At 48.1% G+C, this 12,997-nt stretch overlaps 1 protein-coding gene across 1 annotated transcript in view; it reads left to right on the plus strand.

The window, feature by feature from the left end:
• The window catches only part of LOC144175241 (uncharacterized), a 62,752-nt gene that overhangs the window by 49,373 nt on the left and 382 nt on the right, over positions 1 to 12,997 (plus strand). Inside the window, exons 8-9 of the mRNA XM_077704342.1 lie at positions 8,026 to 8,222; positions 9,027 to 9,345. Of these exons, the coding sequence (XP_077560468.1) occupies positions 8,026 to 8,222; positions 9,027 to 9,345 (516 nt within the window). The remainder of the gene's footprint in view (positions 1 to 8,025; positions 8,223 to 9,026; positions 9,346 to 12,997) is intronic.

Raw genomic sequence — 12,997 nt, forward strand, 5'->3', positions numbered from 1 at the left:
TCTGCTACATTCAGCGCAGTTTTTTAATACCGGCGAAGAATTATGCGCTTTCAGTAGGGGGAAATAAGGCGAAGTTTAGAACTAATGCCATTAAAAGTCATCCCGGAGCACGTGACCAAAACTGAAAGCCAATCCGACAAAGCTTCCGGTGAATTCACGCATAACTCACGATGTCGAGAATAAGGCCCTTGATCCCAATTGAGAATACCAAAAACAAAGCGTCCGTAGTTTCTGCAAACGTGGCTACATTAGCCAGACATAATGCCCTCAGCCCACCGAGTCTGGATTCAACTATGATGGCCGATTGATGTGCTGACCTAAATCCTTCAAGGCACTGTGAAATTGGTTTCTGCCATTTTATATCGTCATTTTAAACGAGAGCCTCAAGTGCCCATTTTGTGAAAAAGTGCTGTTGTTGTAGTTATTGCTGCTCTGCAAAGTAGCTGGCCTGTGCTCTTGATATTTCCGCACGTCGACAGCGCACAACAAAAGTGGTTGCCGTTGTTATACCTTTCATCGTTGCACATAACGCACTTGGGCACGACCAGGGATCGGGAACTTTAAATGGTAATGTGCCCGCTTTACTACCGAATTACTATTAATCGAAATCGTCAAAATCGTAAAACAGTGTGCGTTGTGTGTCCTTGAAGATTATGGCACGTGAGTATAACACGTGCACACCAGTCGCGGAGAACCTTAATTCTAGGAACGCTGTGGCGTGTGCCAGTCTGCTTTCCGACAACATTAGCGTACGGTGCCGAAGTAAGAGTTAAAACAGTGTGCCACGAGCCCTTTGAAGATGATGGCACGTGAGTATAACAGGTGCACACCAGTCGCGGAAAACCTTCATTATAGGAACGCTGTTGCGTGTGCCAGTCGGCTTGCCGACCTCATTGGCGTAAGGTGGCGAAGAAAGACGTTAAACAGTCTGCCGCGTGTCCTTTGAAGATGATGGCACGTAAGTATAAGAAGTGCACACCAGACGCGGAGAACCTTCATTCTAGGAACGCTATGGCATGTGCCAGTCGGCTTGCCGACGGCATTTGCGTAAGGTGGCGAAGAAAGACGTAAAACAGTGTGCCGCGTGTCCTTTGAAGATGATGGCACGTGAGTATGAGCAGGTGCACACCAGTCGCGGAGAACCTTCATTCTAGGAACGCTGTAGCGTGTGCTAGTCTGCTTTCCGACGACATTAGCGTACGGTGGCGAAGTAAGACGTAAAACACTGTGCCGCATGTCCTTTGAAGATGATGGCACGTGAGTATAAGAGGTGCACACCTGTCGCGGAGAACATTCTAGGAACGCTGTGGCGTGTGCCAGTCAGCTTGCCGACGTCATTTGCGTAAGGTGGCGACGAAAGACGTAAAACAGTGTACCGCGTGTCGTTTGAAGATGATGGCACGTGAGTATAACAGGTGCACACCAGTTGCGGAGAACCTTCATTGTGGGAACGCTGTGGCGTGTGCCAGTCAGCTTGGCAACGTCATTTGCGTAAGGTGACGAAGAATGACGTAAACAGTGTGCCGCGTGTCCTTTGAAGATGATGGCACGTGAGTATAACAGGTGCACACCAGTCACGGAGAACCTTCATTCTAGGAACGCTGTGGTGTGTGCTAGTATGCTTGCCGACGTCATTTGCGTAAGGTGGCGAAGACGTAAAACAGTGTGCAACGAGTCCTTTGAAGATGATGGCAAGTGAGTATAAGAGGTGCACACCAGTCGCGGAGAACCTTCATACCAGGAACGCTGTAGTGTGTGCTAGTATGCTTGCCGACGTCATTTGCGTAAGATGGCGAAGACATAAAACAGTGTGCCACGAGCCCTTTGAAGATGATGGCACGTGAGTATAACAGGTGAACACCAGTCACGGTGAACCTTCATTCTAGGAACGCTGTGGTGTGTGCTAGTATGCTTGCCGACGTCATTTGCGTAAGGTGGCGAAGACGTAAAACAGTGTGCCACGAGTCCTTTGAAGATGATGGCACGTGAGTATAAGTGGTGCACACCAGTCACGCAGAACCTTCATTCTAGGAACGCTGTGGTGTGTGCTAGTATGCTTGCCGACGTCATTTGCGTAAGGTGGCGAAGACGTAAAACAGTGTGCCACGAGTACTTTGAAGATGATGGCACGTGAGTATAAGAGGTGCACACCAGTCGCGGAGAACCTTCATTCTAGGAACGCTGTGGCGTGTGCCAGTCAGCTTGCCGACGTCATTTGCGTAAGGTGGCGACGAAAGACGTAAAGCAGTGTACCGCGTGTCCCTTGAAGATGATGGCACGTGAGTGTAACAGGTGCACAGCAGTCGCGGAGTCCCTTCAGTCTAAGAACGCGTTGGCGTGGGCCAGTCTGCTTTCCGATGTCATTTGGGTAAGGTGGCGAAGACGTAAACCAGTGTGCCACGAGTTTTTTGAAGATGATGGCAAGGCAGTATAATAGGTGCACACCAGTCACGGAGAACCTTCATTCTAGGAACGCTGTGGTGTGTGCTAGTATGCTTGCCGACGTCATTTGCGTAAGGTGGCGAAGACGTGAAACAGTGTGCAACGAGTCCTTTGAAGATGATGGCAAGTGATGATAAGAGGTGCACACCAGTTGCGGAGAACCTTCATACCAGGAACGCTGTAGTGTGTGCTAGTATGCTTGCCGACGTCATTTGCGTAAGATGGCGAAGACATAAAACAGTGTGCCACGAGCCCTTTGAAGATGATGGCACGTGAGTATAAGAGGTGCACACCAGTCGCGGAGAACCTGCATTCTAGGAACGCTGTGGTGTGTGCTAGTATGGTTGCCGACGTCATTTGCGTAAGGTGGCAAAGACGTAAAACAGTGTGCCACGAGTCCTTTGAAGATGATGGCACGTGAGTATAAGAGGTGCACACCAGTCACGGAGAACCTTCATTCTAGGAACGCTGTGGTGTGTGCTAGTATGCTTGCCGACGGCATTTGCGTAAGGTGGCGAAGAAAGACGTAAAACAGTGTGCCGCGTGGCCTTTGAAGATGATGGCACGTGAGTATAGCAGGTGCACACCAGTCGCGGAGAACCTTGATTCTAGGAATGCTGTGGCGTGTGCCAGTCAGCTTGCCGACGTCATTTGCGTAAGGTGACGACGAAAGACGTAAAACAGTGTGCCGCGTGTCCTTTGAAGATGATGGCACGTGAGTATAACAGGTTCACAGCAGTCGCGGAGACCCTTCATTCTAAGAACGCGATGGCGTGTGCCAGTCTGCTTTCCGATGTCATTTGGGTAAGGTGGCGAAGTAAGACGTAAAACACTGTGCCACGAGTCCTTTGAAGATGATGGCACGTGAGTGTAACAGGTGCACACCTGTCGCGGAGGGCCTTCATTCTAGGAACGCTGTGGCGTGTGCCAGTCTGCTTGCCGACGTCATTTCCATTAGGTGGCATGAAAGACGTAAAACTGTGTGCCACGTGTCTTTTGAAGATGATGGCAAGTGAGTATAACAGGTTCACAGCAGTCACGGAGAACCTTCATTCTAGGAACGCTGTGGCGTGTGCCAGTCTTTCCAACGACATTAGCATACGCTGGCGAAGTAAGACGTAGAACAGTGTGCCGCGTGTCGTTTTAAGATGGTGGCACGTGAGTATAACAGGTGCACAGCAGTCGCGGGGAAGATTCTAGGAACGCTGTGGCGTGTGCCAGCCTGCTTGCCGACATCATTTGTGTAAGGTGGCGAAGAAAGACGTAAAACAGTGTTCCGCGTGTCCTTTGAAGATTATGGCGCGTGAGTATAGCAGGTTTACACCAGTCGGGTAGAACCTTTATTCTAGGAACGCTGTGGCGTGTGCCAGTCGGCATGCCGAATTCATTTGCGTAAGGTGGCGAATAAAGATGTAAAACAGTGTGCGCGTGTCCTTTGAAGATGATGGCACGTGAGCATAACAGGTGCACACCAGTCGCGGAGAATCTTTATTCTAGGAACGCTGTAGCGTGTGCCAGATTGAAAATTAAACAGAACGAGGTATGCAGCATGGTCACTTCACGTGCGGTTCCAAAAGTTCCGATTCAGCATTCTGTAGTCTCAGCGAAGGTTGAATAACGCACAGGAAGGCCTACGTCGGGCAGACTGGTCAGCGCCTCAACATCCGACTACGTGAGCACAACAGCCCTTTGAAGGGCAGGCCTTACACGCACCTAGCAGTGCATTGTAAGGAGTGCGAAAAGGTGGGTGCAGGCCTCTCTTTGAAAAGACGACAGTCATGTACAGACACAAAGGAAGAACCCAAAGAGATAATCGAAGCGTGCCATATCACCCGGTAGGGTTCCGTGTGCGTTAGTCAACGTTCGCTGAGACTTCAGAATGGTGAATTTTTATTTATTTACACACCCTAAGGACCCGGAGGGCATTACATAGGGTGGGGGTGGGGGATTACGAAGATATTCAACCAGCGCACAATACATTAAATGTTGCCAGAAAGCATTATATAAAGCTTAAAATGTCAACGCGCAGGAAAACTACATACGACAGAAGTAATAAGGAAGAAAGCATGCATATAAACTGTGCACAAGAACAGGTACATTATTAACAGTACAATATGCTCCTGGTAAGAAAGTGTAGGCGGAAAAAACACACACAAAAACAATCAAGTAATTAAAACCAGAACACACCGCATAACTACATTATTCAATTGGAAGTTCTAAGAACACTTTTAAAACTTTAAGAAAGGATGAAGACTGTTATAGTTGCGATATTACCTGGCAAGGAATTCCATTCAGTTGTCGACAGGGCTAAGGGCGAGTTATGGTATTTTTTTGTTCCAGGAAAGATGGGATTACCTTTGTTAGGGTGGTCAACACGTGCTGAAATGTGTGATGGCGAGAGGATATGATTGCGCGCGAACGGGGAGTTGCTGTGGAACAGTGAGTGGAAAAATGATAGCCTTGCAAGTTTACGGCGCGTGGCAAGGGTGGCGTATTAACGCAAGCAGAAAGGCTGAGAAGTGGCTGGTTAGTTTAAAAGCTTAGCGCTGATACCATCAGGGCCGGGCTGGTTTCCAGAGCTAAACGATCAATCGCACAAGCTACACCGTGTGCAGTAATTGTGATAGGAGAAGATTGATTAGGGATAATAAGCTGTGGCAAGTTTAGGTTGCTATAAAGCGGTCGCTCGATAATGTGCACTTCGGAAAAGAAATGGTTGCTTTTCAGCGCAACCGGCTAAGCTCAGGGTGTTGCCATCCTCTCCACGGAGTGCTGGCACTGAGTCCCTTTTCTTAGGATTAACAGAGCTCCAGAACTTCTTAGAGTCATTTTTGAACTTGTTAGGTAGTGTGTCATTGCAATACCTATTTTTCGCTTCAAAAATTGCCTTTTCTGTTCTTTTTTAAACGTTTTTATAGTGCTGCCAGTCATCCGACGCGTTTGTTCTCGGCGCTTTAGTGTACGCTCTTTTTTTTCTATTAAGCCATCTTTTAGTGTCATGGGTGAACCATGGATCATCCGCTCTTTCAGTTATTGTAATCACCTGTACACACAGTCGTTCTATTTCTTTTAATTTGTCGCCAAATAAGAACCAGTTTTGTTCAGTAGACTGATTGGGAAAGTTAGATATAAATTCATCCGAGAAAGACGGTAACAATCTGTTAAGCTTATCTGTGTCTGCGCGTGCGTAGTTGAATATATGTTTTCGGACGTTTGTTTTCTGGGAACGTGGAAGAGACAGAGAGCAGTGAACTTCCCTATGATCACTTATTTAATCCGAGATCTGAACTTTAGTGCTGTCGGGATGATTGGTTATTATAAGGTCTAAAATATTGTTGCCACGTGTTGGTTCTTGCCCAATCTGTTGTAGATTAAGATAATGTAGAAGGCACAGAAAGCTAAGCTGTTCACGGCGATTAGGATGAACAGGGACAGATAAAAGTGGACCAGTTGATTGAAGGATAGTTAAAGTAACCGCCAAGTATTAAAAAAACAATTAGGAAACTTGAGAAAAATGGAATCAATGGCTTCTTGAAGAAGCTCAACGAAATCCGGCCGGCTATCAGGGGGTCGGTAACAAGCATCCATTATGCAATGAATGTGATCGAAATATGATGAAACCGAGACAATTTCAAGGGGGTAATCTAAAGGAAGAAGGGATGGGTGATAGATTTCTTTTATGACAATATTTATGCCACCACCTCGAAGACCCATTCTATCTTTATGAAACACAGCGAACGATGATGGAAACGAAAGTTCTCTTTTTGTTACGTCCTCGGTCAATCACGATTTCCTACCTATGGCTATGTCGGCTGAGCACGTGTACACAAGGGCGTTTATTGTATCAAGTTTTTTATAAATGCTGCGAAAATTAAATAAAAGCAGTGAAACTGATTTGAGAAGTTAGGCATGTGGTGACGTGTTTTATATAGAGGAAGGGTCATAGAGGAAGGTTTTGTTTTTTCGTTGACACCATGACAACCCAATCATTTGCTGAGTCGTAACAGAATGTGGAATTATGCATCTGAAGCTTGTTAAAACGCACCGCAAATTTTTCATCGCCTTTGCGTTGAGCCTTAGCGTAGTCGTGTAACTTCTTTCTGGCCAATTGGTCTTTTGGAATTTGGAATTTTTTGGAATTTTTGAAATTGGAATTAGAATTTTTGGAATCGCGCGTGAGGTGACCATGTTTCATACCTCGTTGTTTTTAATTTTTGTACGGGTTTTTTTTGTTGGTTTTTGTTTCTATGTACTCATACGAGAACATCGATGAGTTGGCGATTCTTCACATTATAAATGTCTGTTCTTTCAAAATAATATTCCCTTGCTAGTAGCGCACCGTCCCGTGTTTTCTACGTGTCTTCGTTTTTCGCGCTTATTCCCAAAATTGTACAGGGCCCTCTAGGCGTCACCCAGGGAATGTATGGACGTCTTGTCAAGTCCTGTCACCCCTAGCGCACAAGCATTTTGCCGCAGTCTGAAGTTGCCGCTCCGCAGCTCGTCAGGAGAGGTGCTTGTGCGTGCGGCCGTTACCCAGTCGCTTCCGCGTTTGCAACAATTCGAGGAAATGTGTTCGTCGGGGGCTGAAAATTCTCCGGAAAGTTCTATTTGTATGAGGCATTGAGGGCACAGTGAAATTCTTCTCGATTGTGGCAGCGCACTTATCGTCATGCCAGTTTTGTCTGTGGTCAGAGCAATTTTTGTAAAACATAGATTTCTGTGTCATGGCACGCGTGAGGTACAGGAAATCATTGCAAGGCACACAGAATCGCACAAGAAATTGTAGGGGAAGGGGAAAGAGCTGCGTCGGAGGAGGTACCGACGGAGGCGAACTGAGTCTCCTGGGGATGGCGATCGAGCGGAACGAGCTCTCCGAGGGGCGGTTCAAGTGGTGGCGGGCGCGACCGCAAAGTCCAACAGAAAGTTCAGCAGCAGGCCAACAGGAGTCTCCTTGTGATGGCAGGCGAAGGTAACGATCTTCGGAAGGTGCTGTGCAGGCGACGGTTGTGGCCGCACAGTTCAACGGAAAGTTTAAGAGATCAACAGGAGTTCCGACTACGCTTTCGCCTTCATGGTCAGCACAGACGAAAACGGGCGCTGACGATCATGAACGCTTGCAACTCGCCCCATTCTCTACGTTTTCGCTTTCACATTCTTAGCAAGTTATTTGGAAACATCTAAGACTCTTAGGAAGAATCCACCATAGTTTTTGTACTATGCAAAATATGCTGTCAGGTGTCCTGTAAAACAGTACTGGATCAGCCAGTGCAAATATGGAAAGATTTCGTAGGAAATTTCCGGGTACATATTTTAAACGTGGTTGTGCTTTTCGGGGGACACCGACGAAGGTACCAAATGCGCATTTTACTGTACTTCGTTACTAAGTTCGTTACTGTATGTGTTACTAAGGTGTTACTGAACATCTTTCGAGCACATAGCACGCAAAACAGGACGCAATTGTGGCCTCGTTACCCCTGTTGCACGGACACGACCTTTCTAAAGAATCGAACAAAAGTGCTCATATTGGCAGCATGCGGCACGACTTGTCCGGCCTCTCTTACGCCGATCCGCACTCTTTTCCAGTGTTATCTGCAGGTCGACACGGAGAAACATTTTATCGACCGCTACTTGGATCCCTTGTTGCCTAGGCAATACTTCGATTTACAGACGATCGAGCCGGGTCGGGACGTCGTAGAGGAACTTCTGGCCATTGCCAAGGGAACGCTCTACGCTTACGTCTTCAGAAAACACTTCGTCATCCACATGACCAAAGCGGGCGGGTACGTGCTTCTGGCTGGCATTTCTCGCGGACTACTTTACGTCACGTGTGGTGAGGAGGAGGAAGAGGACCCAGGGGGATTTTCGTCCACACATTCAGTGGGATTGCCTAACAGGCTAGCAATTCTTGGTCTATATGACCAGCAATCCGGAAACCTCAAGATGTTTGGCCTAGTGGTCTTTTTCTTCGGGGTGTTGCTGCATCGCTCAAGCTGTTACTGTGCGTCCCACAATCAGTTACAAAACGCCTAGTCTTCCTTTTTCAACGTCTAGTCTTCCTTTTTCATCAAACAGCGCTCGTTTGTAAGAGCTCGATGCAGCGCACGCGCATATACACGCACGCACATATACGCACTCCGTAAGTCAGGAGACAACCGGGGAGTGGTGCTGTCTTTCAACGTTAACAAAAAAATGCACGCATCTCCGCAAAGTGAATCATGACGAGTGGGCGAAGCACTGGGGATCGTTCTTACCGTAAATCACCCGTGGAATTTCCCACTCGCGCATGTAAATGAGTGACAACGCGTGTGTGCAGCAAATACAATTACAATCCAATCCGATACAATCAAATCCAATCCAATCCAATCTAATGCAATGCTCCTTGCGCACGCGCAACACTGTGTACACGGACGCCCATCCCCGGACAGAGCGAGGTCCTAAGGTGCTTCGCCCCCTAAAAACTGGAACGTATCGGGCAAGCATCCTCCGTGTGAAATCTCTACATGACGCCTTTAGTTTGCGCGATCGATGTTCGGCCGGTTTCGTAGCGAAATGAACGTGGACGGCGGCCCTGTTCTTCTGCGCAGCAACGTGCTGTGGTACAACGGGCAGATCCAGCACGTGGCGCCGCTGCTGCTGGGCCTCTACAACGACGCGCGGCTGCGCAACGTCACCCGCGTCGAGGGCGCCGCGTTCACCTTCGAGGTGAACGCGCAGCTGAGCAACGCGCACTCCTCGGCCACAGTGGGCGACACGGAGAAGGCTGCCGAGCGCGAGCACATCAACAGCCAGAACGCGTACCGCGAGCTGCTACCCAAGGTGCTGCGCGCCATCTTTCTGCCGCTCGTTTCCAGCCTCATGTGCAGCAACTTTGTGCTCTTCCCCATCTCCGAGAGGGCGCTGCAGGTGAGACCGCGTCTCTGTACGTCTGTCTGTCTGTCTAGTCAGTCAGTCAGTCTCTCAGTCTCTCAGTCTGTCAGTCAGTCTGTCAGTCAGTCTGTCAGTCTGTCAGTCACTCTGTCAGTCTGTCAGTCACTATGTCAGTCTGTCTGTCACTGGATTCGACCGCCCGGTGAAAGCAGCAGGTGCAAGAATGTTATAGACGATGTATATTCAGGCAGGCATGGCACATACACCTCAACAACGTTCCTGGAACCGAAGGCACATTTGAAACAAAATGTACCTGTCACAAACTCGAGCGTACGACATCAGAAGTACTGTATAGCTTTTTCATATTATTGTACAGCGCCTAATTCTTGTTACAGTCGTCCGATTCATTCAGTTCGATTCTATGCGACCCGAGAAAACACTGGAACTCTCTCGAACGAAGCGGCGGCAACGCCGCTACTCGCCGGCTCGCCGGCAAGAAAATACTAAGATAAAAGCTCCGCCGCTCAGCTTTCACCGAAGCTTCGAGTTCTTTCGAGGAGCTTTGCCAGTGCTAAGGCGCGCCGATGATTCCTGGAAGGGAGAAAGAGGGAAGTTCGCTCGACGGCGGCAGGCGCGTTGTGGGTTGTGCCCTCTCTCTCTCTGCGCCGGCACAGTTATAAAAAGAGAAGCCGCGCTGAAGCAAATCAGCTACGTTTGAACGTCGTGATGTGAGAACGGCACCTGCAAGTTTGAGCCCCACACCATCGGCGACCCGCGCCCTGGAAGACTCCAACGTACTCCCGGGTCTCGAATCACCGTGATCGTCTGGGACGGCCTGGCCTACGACGAAGCCACGCTTCACAGGTAGCCGAATCGTCTCCGACAGCGGTGCATCGTCCGGCCCAGTCGGTGAATATTTGGGACTCTGTCTCTCATATGCATCGAACTGTTCGTTTTCCTTTTAGTTAACTGCTCTACTTCGTAATATCTATTTGTTAACGCTCCTGATTGTATCATTTTGTCTAATTTTGAACTATTTCTCGCATTTATATTCATTCTAAGTTAACTTTCGCTTACGCTCATGTCCTCGTGCTTGTACCGCGTATTGCCTGTTCAAATATAAGTCTCTGTTGTTCTTCGTTCAAGGCTGTGACTCATTCTCTGGTCGGCGAAAGCCGCACATCAGACGGCCACCCCCTTCGTCACCTGTGCCCTGTGGATTCGGTGGGGTTGTTTGCTCGCTTGAGTCGACTCCCCATATCAGTGCACCCAATTAAGGGAAAGGTGACAGTACCTGCTGCGCAACCGGTAATGAAGCGTTCTTTTGATTAGAAATGCACGTTAATTTTGTTTTTACAATACCAAGTGGAAAAACTACGTGGTATCGAACAATGTGAAGAGAGGTAAGATAAAAGTAACCACTACGAAAAAATCTGCACGTGCTGTTCCACGCACAACAAAAAGCGAAAGATAAAGTTAAGCACGCACTGTTCGTGTTCTCACAGGCGGCGCGCGAACAGTTGAACGCGGGAAATTTGAGCCAACCTGCAGTGCATTCATCACTATAAGAGCAAAAGGGGAGGAGAATAGCGTGAGGGGTGAAAGGGAGGGGAGAGGCTGTTACGATGCAGGGGCGACAGAACATAGTTTCGTACTAATATATACTAGAGGGAAATCTGTCGCTGCAGTCGCGGGCCGCCGTGGGCGGCGCCATTGACGCCAGCGACGTTCCTCGCCTACTTGGCTTAGCGGCTTCTTTTTTGTCTCGAAGCCAAAATCAACAAAAAAGGGTAACATTTTTTCTTGTTCATCATGCATGGAGCTTCCACATAATCACTGACAAATTAATCTTTTTGGAGGTTCAATTTTATAATGATAAAACAAATTTCATGAACCTTGTGCAGTAATATTGTTGCTTTTTTTGCAGCCAGAGCCAACTTTTCAGCCTGTTCATGAGCCATGCCAAGGACAAGTGAAACGTACCTGCCCGGTCATGTACCCGGTACATGACGGACCACTCCCTCAAACGCGGCTCCTCTAGACAATTTCCCTCTAGTATATATTAGTATGAAACTCTATGCGACAGAACACTGCATTCGATTTTGGCAGCTGTACGATTCTGCCTATTAATATACGTCCCAACTACGACTAGAAAGGTTTACCCGTCATACGTACCAAACAAGCACCGCGGCCATGCAGTGCGCGCGACGTTCGTGCCGTGCCGTGCCGTGCTATGTATGTGGCGCTGCGTCATGTGAGCCACACCTAGCAACAGCGCTTGTCTAAATGATCTTGCGAAGCTTTGCTTTCATTGGCTTCATCGGTGACAGTTTTGTTGACCGAGTGATGCGACGGAACTCGGAACTTAACACCTTCACAGCTGAAACTCGATCTAACGAAACCCGATCTTACGAAATTCCCGATTTGACGAACAAATTCGCAATTCCCCGCAGGTGCCTATACGGTTCAATTTTATGAACTTGAACTAACGAAACAGATTCAGTGCCATTCCCGATTTAACGAAGTATTTCGAGAAACAGACAGATTAAAAAAATAGAAATTTCGAATGTATTTCGTCAGAACTTCACGAATATTATTGCGCCAGATCAGAAAAAGAAAAAGAGGCATCTAGTTTCGTTTTGAAGGAGCTCTACTCTTGAAGGGAAAGGATGACATTATCCACCCACTTCTTCTGAAATTGCGTCGGAGAAGCTGTAGGAAGCTCTCTTTACGTGGTTCAAAGATATAAGAGCCAACAAAGTTCCGCTCAGTACCCGCCGTGGTGGCTCAGTGGCTAAGGCGTTGTGCTGCTGAGCACGAGGTCGCGGGTTCGATTCCCGGCCGCGGCGGCAGCTTTCTGATGGAGCGAAAAGCAAAAACGCCCATGTGTACGAGACTTTGGTGCACGTTAAAGATCCCCAGGTGGTCAAAATTAATCCGGAGCACTCCACTACGGCGCGCCTCATTGTCTGAGTTGCGTCGGTGCGTTAAACCCCACAATCAATCAATCCATCAACGTTACGCTCACTCGAGAAGTGGTACCACAACAGAAAGCGCTGTATTTCGCGCGACTGCTGCGGTGCGACGACTTTAGGGCAAGCCACGGATGGCTTATCGTTTTCATCCCGGGCTTTTTGCGTATAGCTTAATTATCGGCAGGCGAGCACCACGGCAGCCGCAATTACGATGTCATGACAGCTGCTGGGATGTGATTCCCTTTAGACATCGAATTTAGGGAATCAACTGCTTGTAAAATGACAGTCCCGATTTTACAAAGTTTTCGATTTAACGAAATATTTCGCGGTTCTCGGTGACTTTGTTAGATCTGGTTTTAACTGTATTAGCGTTCTTATCTGTTAGACATATGGCTTAGCTGAGTAGGTAAAGCGTTTTTTCGAGCACAAGGGCGAGCACATGGGCGGCGACCGTATTTCTGATGATGACGGAGGATGAAAACCCCATCGTGTCGTGATTTTGCGAACGTTAGACTCCAGGGGGTACAAATTATTCCGTATTCCTTCACTATACAGCGCACCTCATAACCCAGGAGCGGCTTCAGCCCGTAACATCCGCCGAAATTTAATAAAGGGCTTTGAGATGCCGTTACCACCGCTGTTTTCTATGCACGTGGGTGTGAACAAAGCTTCTGCACGGATTGGAATAACAAACCACGAAGGTTGTCCATTTC

This window comes from Haemaphysalis longicornis, unplaced genomic scaffold (assembly GCF_048455015.1).
Source record: "Haemaphysalis longicornis isolate Haplotype H1 unplaced genomic scaffold, Haemaphysalis longicornis Haplotype H1 scaffold_3, whole genome shotgun sequence".
NCBI classification, from domain to species: domain Eukaryota; kingdom Metazoa; phylum Arthropoda; class Arachnida; order Ixodida; family Ixodidae; genus Haemaphysalis; species Haemaphysalis longicornis.